The following is a 13,237-nucleotide window of genomic DNA, read 5'->3' as shown; positions in this document are numbered from 1 at the left end:
ATGATTGTTTTGGTTACGGCGAAAAAACACATTCTAATGGTTTGTCTGCCGTACTTGTTCGTTCAATCATCAATGTTAGAACTGCTCCCACAGTGGAGTTTTTTAAGTCTTGTCTTGAGACCCACTTTTATTCTTTAACTTTTAACGCTACGTGTAGTCCTGTTTTTTTCAGTTTTTTTTTTTTTGTTTTTTTTTTGTATTTATTGTTTTAATTGGTTTTACCCTTTAAAATCATTTTTAATCATATATTTATTTATTTTGTATTGGTTTTATTTTTTATTTTATTAATTATTTTATTATTTTATTATTGTTTTTAATATTTTTTTGCAGCACTTTGGAAATATTAAACAAATAAAATGAGTTTGATTGGATTGAAAATAAAAATGTTTAAAAAAAATCACAAAATATTACACAAATGAATATTTTAAGTAATATATATATATATATATATATATATATATATATATATATATATATATGTAGATAAATGTAGTGGCATGGTTAATCCAGCAGATGGTGCCATATTTAAACATCAATACAGTATCAGTGCCGTTTCAATACAGATAGTGTGTGTGCCACACACTCACTGAGGCATCATTTACCCATCACTACTACTTAGTAATACACACAGTGGTTAAACAACCGCTAACCAAGTGCTTCTCATTTGCTTTTTGTCACGCTTTAATATTTCAGCGCAACCAATATTTCCTGGTTGAGCCTGGTGTTGAATTGTAGCAGTGCTGCCACCTAGCTGGAGGCTTGTGTATCGTTCAAAAATTGAAAAAGACGCTAAAACCGCACGCTCCTCGGCTCTTGTTTGTGTGCATACCTGTGTCGTGGTCGTCCACGGGTGCATGTTTTCTCCGTAAGCCTGGAAGTCGCTCTGTTTGGCGTCACAAAACAGAGTCAAAAACATCCCGGGTGTCTTTGAAGAAAAGGTAAAGGGCTTATTTTAGAGCATCTTTCGCTGTGATGGTTTCACTGGGACCTTGCCCGGGCCAATTGCAGATAAGGATTGTTTTGGTTACGGCGAGAAAAACACATTCCAATGGTTTGTCTGCCGTACTTGTTCGTTCAATCATCAATCAATCAATGTTTATTTATATAGCCCCAAATCACAAATGTCTCAAAGGACTGCACAAGTCTTTACGACTACGACATCCTCGGAAGAACCCACAAAAGGGCAAGGAAAACTCACACCCAGTGGGCAGGGAGAATTCACATCCAGTGGGACGCCAGTGACAATGCTGACTATGAGAAACCTTGGAGAGGACCTCAGATGTGGGCAACCCCCCCCCCCCCCCCCCCCCCCCCCTAGGGGACCGAAAGCAATGGATGTCGAGCGGGTCTAACATGATACTGTGAAAGTTCAATCCATAGTGGCTCCAACACAGCCGCGAGAGTTCAGTTCAAAGCGGATCCGAGACAGCAGCGAGAGTCCCGTCCACAGGAAACCATCTCAAGCGGAGGCGGATCAGCAGCGTAGAGATGTCCCCAACCGATACAGGCGAGCGGTCCATCCTGGGTCCCGACGAGCGGTCCATCCTGGGTCTCGACTCTGGACAGCCAGTACTTCATCCATGGTCACCGGACCGGACCACCTCCACAAGGGAGGGGGGGGACAGAGGAGAAAGAAAAGAAGCGGCAGATCAACTGGTCTAAAAAGGAGGTCTATTTAAAGGCTAGAGTATACAGATGAGTTTTAAGGTGAGACTTAAATGCTTCTACTGAGGTAGCATCTCGAACTGTTACCGGGAGGGCATTCCAGAGTACTGGAGCCCGAACGGAAAACGCTCTATAGCCCGCAGACTTTTTTTGGGCTCTAGGAATCACTAATAAGCCGGAGTCTTTTGAAAGCAGATTTCTTGCCGGGACATATGGTACAATACAATCGGCAAGATAGGCTGGAGCTAGACCGTGTAGTATTTTATACGTAAGTAGTAAAACCTTAAAGTCACATCTTAAGAGCACAGGAAGCCAGTGCAGGTGAGCCAGTACAGGTGTAATGTGATCAAACTTTCTTGTTCTTGTCAAAAGTCTAGCAGCCGCATTTTGTACCAACTGTAATCTTTTAATGCTAGACATGGGGAGACCCGAAAATAATACGTTAGAGTAATCGAGACGAGACGTAACAAACGCATGGATAATGATCTCGGCGTCTTTAGTGGACAAAATGGAGCGAATTTTAGCGATATTACGGAGATGAAAGAAGGCCGTTTTAGTAACGCTTTTAATGTGTGACTCAAAGGAGAGAGTTGGGTCGAAGATAATACCCAGATTTTTTACAGAGTCACCTTGTTTTTTTACAGAGTCACCTTGTTTTATTAAATGACTTAAATGCTTCTACTGAGGTAGCATCTCGAACTGTTACCGGGAGGGCATTACAGAGTACTGGAGCCCGAACGGAAAATACTCTATAGCCCGCAGACTTTTTTTGGGCTCTAGGAATCACTAATAAGCCGGAGTCCTTTGAAGGCAGATTTCTAGCCGGGACATACGGTACAATACAATCGGCAAGATAGGCTGGAACTTTAAAATCAATCAGAGCAGTGGTCTTCTCCGAGATGTTATCCAATTTGCGGGATTCAATTCAGAAATCGGCCAAAGCCTAAGTGCCCACAGGCCTACCCCAGCCTCCGGGCTCCTTGAACAGCTTCAATCGTCTTCCGGATTCCTCCATAGACCAGAACAACTCTCGATCCAATCTGCAGTAGACCTCTTACCACAGTTCCAAATAGATATCCTTAATTTTTTTGACGGGAAAAAAAATTCCAGGTGCACGACCCGTCACTTCTCCCAAGAGTCTCTCACGTATCTAGCAGCAAACGTTCTGTCAGCTCCGGGACCCGAGCTTCTCATCGAGAAGAACTTGTCAACTGAGTAATACATCTAACCTACTTACAGTTTGGAACTTTGTCAAATGATATGAAAGTTTGTATTGATCCCAAAAATTATTATTTATTCAACACATTAGGCAACCTTAGGCTTACGTCAGGCCGATTAGAAAAATAAATGCTAATTTAATGTACTGCATAGGAAGCGACTCATAAGTAACTAATAATAACTTTTCTTACAAGTATGATGTACTAAAATAAATAAACAAAATTTATAGTTAATGTTTTTCTTGACTAAACTGTTGAGAAAATGTAACTGCAAAGAGAATACAGAGCAGTGGTGTCCAAACTACGGCCCGCCAGCCTAATCCATTTAGCCCGCGAGACGTCTAAAGTTCTACAAAGCATCTCAGAGCGCTTTCAAATGAATCGTAAATACCAGGCGGTCCCTGAATGCTACACGTACGCTGCCATCTTGTGGACAATGTGAGTATATCGCATCAATGAACCCTGGAAGTACTTTGAAAAAAAAAAAAAAAATGAAAAATAGCGCAGCAAATACTTATACGACCCAATCCAAACAACCTTCCCTAGTCATGGTGCAGTATCATTTAAAACACAACAGCTAACACGGTGGTCACACATAACTCAACCTGCGCACTGAACATTGTGGATGTTATGGAAAAACTTCCAAACACTATAACAAAAACGACATTACACCCGTTTAAAGCCATTGCAATGCATGATGGGAAAACACTCTCTCCACACGTAACCACATTTGGCACATTTATATATAAATTATATGCATTGTACACACGTTTAAGTCAGGAATTTGGGAAAGCCATTCTAAAAACCTCAATTCTAGTCCGATTTAGCCATTCCTTTACCACTTTTGACGTGTGTTTGGGGTCATTGTCCTGTTGGAACACCCAACCTCCGGGCTGATGATTTTAGCTTGTCCAGAAAAATTTTAAGGTAATCCTCCTTTTTCATGGTCCCATTTACTCTCTGTACAGCACCAGTTCCATTGGCAGCAAAACAGGCCCGGAGCATAATAGTACCACCACCATGCTTTACAGTAGGTGTTGTGTTCCTGGGATTTTTTCCTCCAAACATATTGCTGGGTATTGCGGCCAAACAGCTCCACTTTTGTTTCATCTGCCATCACATGGACAAAGGTAAGACCATCTGGAGAAAAGTATTTGCTCGGATGAAACAAAAATTAAAACTGTTTGGCCATAATACCCAGCAATATGGTTGGAGGAGAAAAGGTAAGGCCTTTAATCCCAGGAACACCAAACCAACCGTAAAACATGGTGGTGGTAGTATTATGCTCTGGGCCTGTTTTGCCGCCAAATGGGACAATGAAAAAGGGAGGTTTACCTCCAAATTCTTCAGGACAACCTAAAATCACCATCTCTGAGGTTGGGTCTTGGGCGCAGTTGGGTGTTCCAACAGGACAATGACCCCCAAACACACGTCAAACGTGGTAAAGGAATGGCTAGAATTGAGGTTTTAGAATGGCCTTCCCAAAGTCCTAACTTAAATGTGTGGACAATGCTGAAGAAACAAGTCCATGTCGGAAAACCAACAAATCTAGCTGAACTGCACCAATTGTGTCAAGAGGAGTGGTCGAAAATTCAAGCAGGAGTCTTTGGATGGCTAGCAAAAGCGCCTTATGGCAGTGAAACTTGCCAAGGGACATGTAAGCAAGATTTGTCACATTTCCGGTGGACCCATAACAGATTCATAAAAGAACCAACCTGTCAGGTTCAAACACTGATGACATCTATTAAACAAGACACAAGGCAAAGAATCAAACAGAGACAGATTTAAATTTGGACTCAGATCTGAAGAGAGACATGGTCACTGTACAATTGTACAGTCCTGCACCACGCTCTGCCCCAAGATCGTACTCATCCTTCTTTATTTGATCGCCCCCCCCCTTCCCATAGCTGCTTTGTCAGGGAAGTGGGTCGTGAACAGCGTTGCCTTCGGTTCACGAACAGTTCAAAGAGAGTTCCATAAAACAGTTCAAAGAGAGTCCCATAAAATAGTTGAGTGTTCGTAAAAGTACTTCAAGAAGAATTCTTCTGGAAGTTGTCATCTGTCCGCTTGGAAGTCCGAGTGGAGTTTTACGAGCATTCTTTTTGGAAGGTTTCCGCCTTTTGTCTTCTTGTCCGGAACACAATGTAATACAAAGTTTGTTGTGATAATTTACAAACAATTATTCTAACACAACCCCCGGCCAACTTTTTCTTAGCCCCCAAGTCTAAAAGTTTGGACTCCCCCTCATACAGAGCTTCGCGACTTGAGTCATAATTTTTGCGCTTAAGGGTCTTCTCTATGACTTCCGCTCCAGACTTGGTCTGTTTGCTTTAGATGAGCTGAGCCTCCAAAGGGGCTCCCGTAGCCCAACAATGGGCCCCGCCTTGAAGAAACACTGATTTGGTGACTAAATGATGACATACCTATTTTACAAAACTCAATTTGACCACCTGCGTGACACTACTGCAGTGAGCCCCACCCATCTGCCGCACCGCGCTCTTGAAAATCAAGCGCCCCCGCTTGCATTCTGTCACCCTCTGTCATCTGTCCCCCGTCGCCTTGGTCTTCCGTGTCCTACCGACATACCCTTTTTTGTCTGTTTGCTTGCCGCGAGGTTCGTTCTCGTCATGCTGTTGCTCCTGAATGTGTTGTTGCCTGTTGCATCGTGGTGGAACGGCTCCGAAGGACGAACGCCAGGGGTTTAGCACGAGCGGCGCAAGGCGAGGTGAAGTCTCGCTGGTGCGGATCATCGGGAAGGAGGAGTCTGAAAGGTTTTACAAACAAAATGGTGAAGGGATAGGACCGGAATCCCTGGCAAACACGTGCCCCTGGCGCCCGTGCATGCCGAGGCATGGTCTCCTTCACGCCTGGTCTCCTCTCCCTTCGTCCCGTCCCGACTTGTGTCTGCCAAAGATGCATGGTTCTGTCCGCCGTCGGGTCCTGCTGCGCGAATGCCGCCGGCTAACTTGGACTGTGCGGAACGCGCCGGATGGGTGCACAAGTCCGCCGGGAGCGTAGAACGCCAGGACGTGCCGGTCGCCCATCTGGTTGACCGAGAAGACCGCGGGTGACCCATTCTTTGTTTTTCGCCTCCAGACCATCACTGACACCAGCCCCATGCGGCGCTCCACCTCCAGCCTGGTCCACGGGCGCACGGGCCGGGGCGTGAGGCTGGATGACTACTCCCTGGAGAGGGTGGTGCCCGAAGAAGGGCGGCACGGTCGCAGGCACAGGGACCGGAGTCACCGGACGTCCCAGCCTTCGCTGACGAGATACACCGACGCCGACACGGGTGAGTCGCTCAAAAGACATCCAGGTCCAGACGCAGGTTAAAACCACCTTTCTGCCAAGCGGTCCAGTTTTCTGCGGTTCTCTTTGGTTCCGGTTCCACACCTTAAAAAAACAATTAACTGTAAAACAAGGTAAAAATAACAGTAGTGGCATTTTCCACTCACAGTGATGTACGGTAAAAAAATTATTCTGGCGTATAACTTGGCACTTGAAATATACCAGCTGTTAGCATGCTTACTTTTTTAGCCAATTTAACAGCTGTACACTTCAGAGTCGTATAACTTGGTACTGGAAATATGTTAGCTGTTAGCATGCTAGAGTTTTTAGTCAATTTAACAGCTGTACACATCCGAGTTGTATAACTTGGTACTGGAAATATGCTAGCTTTTAGCATGCTAACATTAGCATGCTTAGGTTTTTTTTTTTGCCAATTTCACAGCCGAACTTCTCAGAGTCCTTTAACTTAGCACTTGAAATATACCTGCTGTTAGCATGCTTACTTTTTTAGCCAATCTAGCAGGTGTACACTTCAGAGTCGTATATCTTGGTACCGGAAATATGCTAGCTGTTAGCGTGCTAACATTAGCATGCTTAGTTGTTGTTTTTTGGCCAGTTTCACAGCCGAACTCTTCAGTCTTTTTAACTTGGTACTTGAAATATGCTAGCTGTTGGCATGCTAACATTATCATGCTTACTTTTTTTAGCCAATCTACCAGGTGTACACTTCGGAGTTGCATAACTTTGTACTTGAAATATGCTAGCTGTTAGCATGCTAACGTTTTTAGTCAATTTAACAGCTGTACACATCAGAGTCGTATAACTTGGTACTTAAAATATCCTTGCTCTTAGCATGAGAGGCCAAACGTCTTCAAAGACAAACCCAACAGTCCAGTTGCGATCGATTGAACGTCCTGAGAACACAAGTGTCCATGAAGGCCCCAGGGGCAGGTCTTGCCCACCGCGTTTCGTTTCATTGTGGCCCACCACATCATTCCGTAGGGGCCCACCACTTCATTTAATGGAACCTACTACCATCATCATTCAATGTGGTCTACCATAATGTGGTCTTCCACACCCTTTATGGGGGTTTTCCACATCATTTTACGTGGTCTTTGGCATCATTTAATGTGGCCCTCTTATGGCCACAATAGTTGTGATGTGGCCCTCACCAAAAACAAGTTTGACAGCCCTGCCTTCAAATACAATGACCTGATGAATGAGAACATTTATAGACTACTAAGTCCATGTTCTTAGTTTTGAGGAGCACTTTGGACCAATCACAGATACAAATAATATATTTCAGAGAAGTCTTTAGGAACTCAGTTTACATATCAGAAGAAAGGATCAAGTTATTCAGGGGCCCCAGGATTCAGCCCTGAGGCACATGATTGCTCGCCATGATTGGTATGAAGGGAACCGACTCTGAAACAGGTCACACGACTGTGTAGAGTTTCCTCGGGGATCTAACTGCTGTGTTTCCACAACAAAAAAACAACAGGCTTAGGCACAGACCTCAGCACCACCACACAATCGGGCGACTTGCCCCCCAAGGAGCGGGAGCGGGACCGCGGCAGGACCAAGGACCGCCGTCACCACCACCACCACCACCATCACCACGGCTCCATGGACAAGGAACGCTACGAGCGCCACGACTACGCCCACAGACACTCCCACGACCGCCACTGGTCCCGCTCACCCAGCGAGGGTCCGGACGGACGGGGGCACAGACAGGTGAGCCGCAGTTAGAACAGGATTACCATCGATCCACTGGACCTTTCCTGTTGTGTCAATCAATTGCAAACCCAGAACGGCACATTTCAACTTTTTGTGTTATGCTTTTATATTCATTCGTCTTCTCGGGTTTGACTTATTTGCCTTATCAATGGCTTCCACCCACATATCCACCGACTTTCCTTTGGTCTTCATCTAATTTGTCGCCCTTCCACTACTAGTTCTGGTCTGTCCTTGTTGCGTGTTTTGATTTTCCTTGTTTACATTGTAGGGCAGTAGTTCGGTGAGCGGCAGCCCGGTCCCCTCCACCTCTGGGACCAGCACTCCACGGAGAGGTCGTCGCCAGCTTCCCCCGACCCCTGCCGTCCCCCGTCCACACGTCACCTACTCCCCGGCGGTCCGCAAGCCCGGCTACGGTCCACCCGGGCTCGGCCGCTTGCGCTCGCCTTCGCCGCGACACTTCTCTCCGCCGGACCTGGACAGGGGCTACCACCACAGACCGGCGTCACGACAGGCCTCTCCCCATCACGGGGGCTCGTCGTCCAGGCACGGATCGCCGCGCTCCTCCAGGCACCAGTCGCCACGCTCGCCTATCCACGGTTCGCCGAGATCGCCGCACAGGGGGCGTTGGAGCGGACCTCCCCTGGGGGACAGTATGGAGGGGGACGGGCCCTTCTATGAGCGTGACTACGAGTACGAGCGGCACCACGAGCCGCCCGCCTACGAGCAAAGCCTTTCGCATGGCAACCCCCACCCGCATGCGGGCAACCCGCACCCTCGCTCACCCAGGACTGCCCGCCACGGGCCCCCTCCGCCTCCACACCCGCATCCCCGCCGGGTGCCCAACGGATACCGCTCGTCCTCGCCTTCTCCACATCGACGAGGGCCTCCCGGGGTGCCTCACCCCCACCCGCACCATCGCGCCCCTCACGCTCGGGGGCCCCGCAAGGGCCTGCATGAACCTTACAGCGAGACAGACGAGGACGACTGGTGCTAGCGACCGCCGGCTGCGAGCCAGGAGGAGTACCGCAGACCCACCGGAGTTGAACAAAGTAAACGTTGGGGGCGGGGCCAAAAGGGGGGGAGGACGGACATCCTCCCTGAGCCTTCAACTTCTCGAACTCTTAAAGGAGAAGACGAGGGGCCGCCGAGCTGACAAAACTTTGCTTTCCACAAACGAGACTGCAGGCGAAAGTCTAAAGCATGTCAACTTTTATTTATTTTATTTTTTTCAAAAAAAGATTCCTGGTCGCAGTTTGAGGCCTGAACTCCGATTGGCTGAAATCGACTGTAGTCAGTTCTTGCTGCTTCCTCTTTCAGCAATTTTAAAAGACGAACTGATGACCCCCCGCACCCACACCACACCCCCCCCCCAGCCCCCTGACCTTCAAACCCTTACAAGCCAAGCTTTGCCTCTTTAGAACTTCATCGCCGAAGAACAAAACTTTATAAACGATGCAGAGGAAAAATTAAAAAAAAGGGAGAGCAACCACTTCTATCTTCAAACTTTTCCTTTCCGACGACAGAACCAGGAAGCTCCGCCTATTCTGCAAAAACCGGCCAATCCCAGCGCTGGCTGATACTTGATGAGTTTTATCATCTCTTGTTTACTGTTACTCAGACTGCTATGACATCACTTCCTGCCCGGCAGGTGGGGTTGGGGGGGGATGGGGGGGCGCTTGTTAAGCCCCACCCGTCCGAACGGCGGACCCCCGGCGGGAAGTGACCTCTCGAGGCCGGAAGGGGGCGGAGCGGAGGAGAAGTCGGGGACTTTCTCGGACTTTCGCGTTCTCGGTGAAGACCTGCATGACGGACTCGACCCACCTGGAGGGGGCGGGGTTTCGGGGGACACACTTAGGTTTACAAAAGAGGACTTTCTCTCCGCGTTCAGGGTGGGCGCTTTGCGGGGGGGGGCGGGGCTAACAGGCTGAGTGGCAAGGAGGATGGCGCTTCCCTCACGACGCATTTAATTGACTATTGATTGATTAATTGATCTGCTGTAGAATCGGTACGTCCATCTTGTTTACATTTCTCCACGTTTACCGGGTTCCCGACGCCCTCAGATGAGCTCACTTACCTTTTATTGTAGCGCCTTGGACTCCCTTCCCTTCCTGGTAGGGGGATGGCGCCCGCCCACCCTGCCGCCCCCCCCCCCCAGCCCCTCCTCCCCCGCTCTTCTCAGGTGTGGCCCGGTTAGCGAGTCCCGTGAGGTCGTAGCAAAGCCGAGGCCTCCTCTGCCAAAAAAAACAAAACAAAAAAAACTGAAAAAAAAAAACAACCTTGTCAGTATTTTGTTTGACATCTTTGTTGTTTTTGTCCTCGTTTTTTGACGATTCGCCATGCTAGCTTGTTGAGTAGACGATAGATCACGTAGCCGTAGTTCTTGGTCGGTAGTTCTTTCGGTGCCGCTCTGGAACTTGCACTATTTTCTGCCCAGACCCCCACCCGCGTTTACCCCCCAGAACCCCCCCCCCATTCCCCTCCTCCCCTGCCCCCGCCCACTCATAGTCTTTTGACTCTATGCAGACCTCATGAGCGTCCGTGTGAGCCCTCCGCACCCCCGCCGCGTTGCTGTAAAACCCATGACTGACAGGCGAAAGTCGGCCCCCTTTTTGCACACATGGCGCCTGCTGCGAGACCCCCTACCCCCCCAAACCCCCGGCCCCCCTTTCCCTGCATTAGTTGTCGCCGCCCAGCCCCGTTACACCCAAAGTGTCGCCTCCCAAGAAGTGCGGCACTGAGAACGCTTTGTCGTCGTTTGGAACGTCACGAACCCCGGGCCCCACACCCCCACCCCCACCCGCCCTCGACAGAGCCGCAGTGCCTTCTGTATCACATCAGTCATCCGCCAAATTGGCCCCGCCCTCCTTCCCTTCCTTTATTGGTCAAGATGGACAACTCTACGCCTTAAAAGTCCAGTCCCGCCGGCTCCCTCGCCAGCACTGAGACGGGGGGTTAGGGGGGGAACGCTTCTTAAGGCGGGGGGCCCCAAGGGGGTGGGAGGGGCAAAATTGAAGTCAGCTCGTCCAGCATGAGGCGCTGCTGTCACGAGGGTTTACAGACGTGCTTGGCTAACTTCTCAGGTCCCTCTAGAGTCAGGTAGCCCGGCGGCGAAGACGACAAGCGGGGCCGGGGTCCTACAGCGGGCGTCAGACCCCCCCCGTCACCAACCTCACACCACCGCCATGTTGTCCGGAATTGTAACCCCGCCCACACACTCCACCCCACATTCTGTCTTCTCTCGGGGGACGCCGACGATGACCCCCACACCCCCACCCCCCTCAGCGCGGGCTGCGGACTGGGGCGCGGCTGGCGAGGCACACCAATTAAGGGCTCTCTCTATCTCGTTCCAAAACAAAACGAAAAAAAAAAAAAAATGTCGGTGTTATTGTACAGTCGTGCCGCCAAAAGTCGTGCTAATGTAGCTGAAGCCGCCGACGTGCGGGTTGGGTGGGTGGGGCCGGGTGACGGCATGGGGGGGGGTAGTATCAAGGTGCTTACAGGTGAGGTAAAAGGGGGGGTTAGGGGGGTGGGGGGGCGTTCCCCCGACACACAATTTCCTGCAAAGGCACTGGGCCGCCTTCACTTCACGCCATGATGTCATTGTGTCAGAGGGGGCGGGGCCACTCACGTCACAGGGAGACATTCACCTTTTGTGTGTGCGCGTGTGTGTTTGACAACCCGACGTTTTGATTGATTGATTGATTGATTGAAACTTTTATTAGTAGATTGCACAGTACAGTACATATTCCGTACAATTGACCACTAAATGGTAACACCCCAATAAGTTTTTCAACTTGTTTAAGCCGGGGTCCACGTTAATCAATTCATGGTACAAATTATTTTATTATTATTCTATTATTTTTATTCTATTGTTTTATTATTATTTTTATTTTAAAGGCTCTCCCATAGAGGTGCTTCAGAGACAGTGTTTGCAGGCAAGTGCAATTAAAGATACTACAGGAGTATTGATCAACCGAGCAGTGTTATAAATCGTTATTTTACTACACTATTATTTGTAGATTTTTTTCTTTTTTACGTTTTTTTTTATTTTTTATTCAAACACTATTTTATTTATTTAAAAAAAAAAAACACACAAGCCGGCAGTAAAGATATACTGTTATTTAAAAGCAGTAAATACAAACACATATATAAATATTGTTTATCATGTTGCGTCATTAAGCCAGTGAATTAGTTGGCAATGACTTAAGGGACAAGCGGTAAAAAAAAAAAAATGGATGGATGGACTTAAAAAAAAAAAAAAGAGTTGGTGTGTGCGCGTGCGTGCCCATTAACATCCTCACCCGCCCTCTTCCGGTTGGGGCGTGGGTCACGTGACCATCCTCATGCTGTCTGTTGTACTTTTTTTTTTTCTTTTTTTTTTTTGCTGGTGTACTTCCTGTGTGAAATCCACCATAAAGGTTTGTCAACGGACATTTTGTTTGTCATGCTTTTAATTTGAAAACACCAACACACGCGCGATGCCGTCCGCAGCCACTGGGTGGCGGGCTGGATGCAATATTTATATATATATATATATATATATATATATATATATATATATATATATATATATATATGTGTGTACAGTAAATATGTTTTTACTTTCCGACAGTTTGGTTCTAAATTATGACCCGCCTTTTATTTTATTTTTTTAGTTGTGATCACAGGTTAATTAACGCTTTGGTCGTTGTTTTTCTTCTCTGAGTTTGTGCTCGTCTTCTCTCCGCAGTCCGTTAATCCATCAGAGTGATGTCTCCTCCTGTCGCCGTGGCAACCCCCCCTCCTCAGTACAGCCAAGTCTTTTGTTTGTTGTTGCCATCAATTAGCAAAATGTCTTTATGGATGTTCTTTTTATTTTTATTTTTTTTTGTTTTTTTTAAAGGTAGCTAAATCATTGCATGAAAGCTGCAGTCTGTGACAGACAGGGGGCTTCCTAGAGGGCGCTCACGTGCCAAACATTCGACAAATATAGACATTTATCGGTAAACTGTTGGTCGTATCCTTCTATATATATGTATATATATGTGTATATATATATATATATATACACATATACATACACACACAAATATATTTATATATATATATATACACACACATATATATATATATATATACATACAGTGTATATATGTATGTATATATGTATTTATATGCATATGTATATGTATATATGTACGTATATACATACTGTATGTATGTGTATATACATATACATATGTATTTGTGTGTATATTCATATAAATGGGGGTGTGTGCATATATACATATATATGCATGTATGTATATATACATTAATGTATATGTATATGTGTGTATTTTTTAATGTAG

General features: G+C 47.0%; 1 protein-coding gene across 9 annotated transcripts in view; it reads left to right on the top strand.

The window, feature by feature from the left end:
* The window catches only part of cacna1ab (calcium channel, voltage-dependent, P/Q type, alpha 1A subunit, b), a 252,875-nt gene extending 240,406 nt beyond the window's left edge, over positions 1-12,469 (top strand). For all 9 annotated transcript variants that reach the window (XM_061914721.1, XM_061914716.1, XM_061914731.1 and 6 more), the window contains 3 exons: positions 5,979-6,174; positions 7,672-7,904; positions 8,176-12,469. In XM_061914721.1, coding sequence (XP_061770705.1) covers positions 5,979-6,174; positions 7,672-7,904; positions 8,176-8,901 — 1,155 coding nt within the window. In that variant the 3' untranslated portion in view covers positions 8,902-12,469. The remainder of the gene's footprint in view (positions 1-5,978; positions 6,175-7,671; positions 7,905-8,175) is intronic.
* Positions 12,470-13,237: the final 768 nt, after the last annotated feature.

Source organism: Nerophis ophidion, linkage group LG01 (assembly GCF_033978795.1).
Source record: "Nerophis ophidion isolate RoL-2023_Sa linkage group LG01, RoL_Noph_v1.0, whole genome shotgun sequence".
In the NCBI taxonomy this organism is placed as follows: Eukaryota; Metazoa; Chordata; class Actinopteri; order Syngnathiformes; family Syngnathidae; genus Nerophis; species Nerophis ophidion.
The sequence above is the reverse complement of the archived record's forward strand: the minus strand, read 5'-3'. Positions and strand labels throughout refer to the sequence as shown.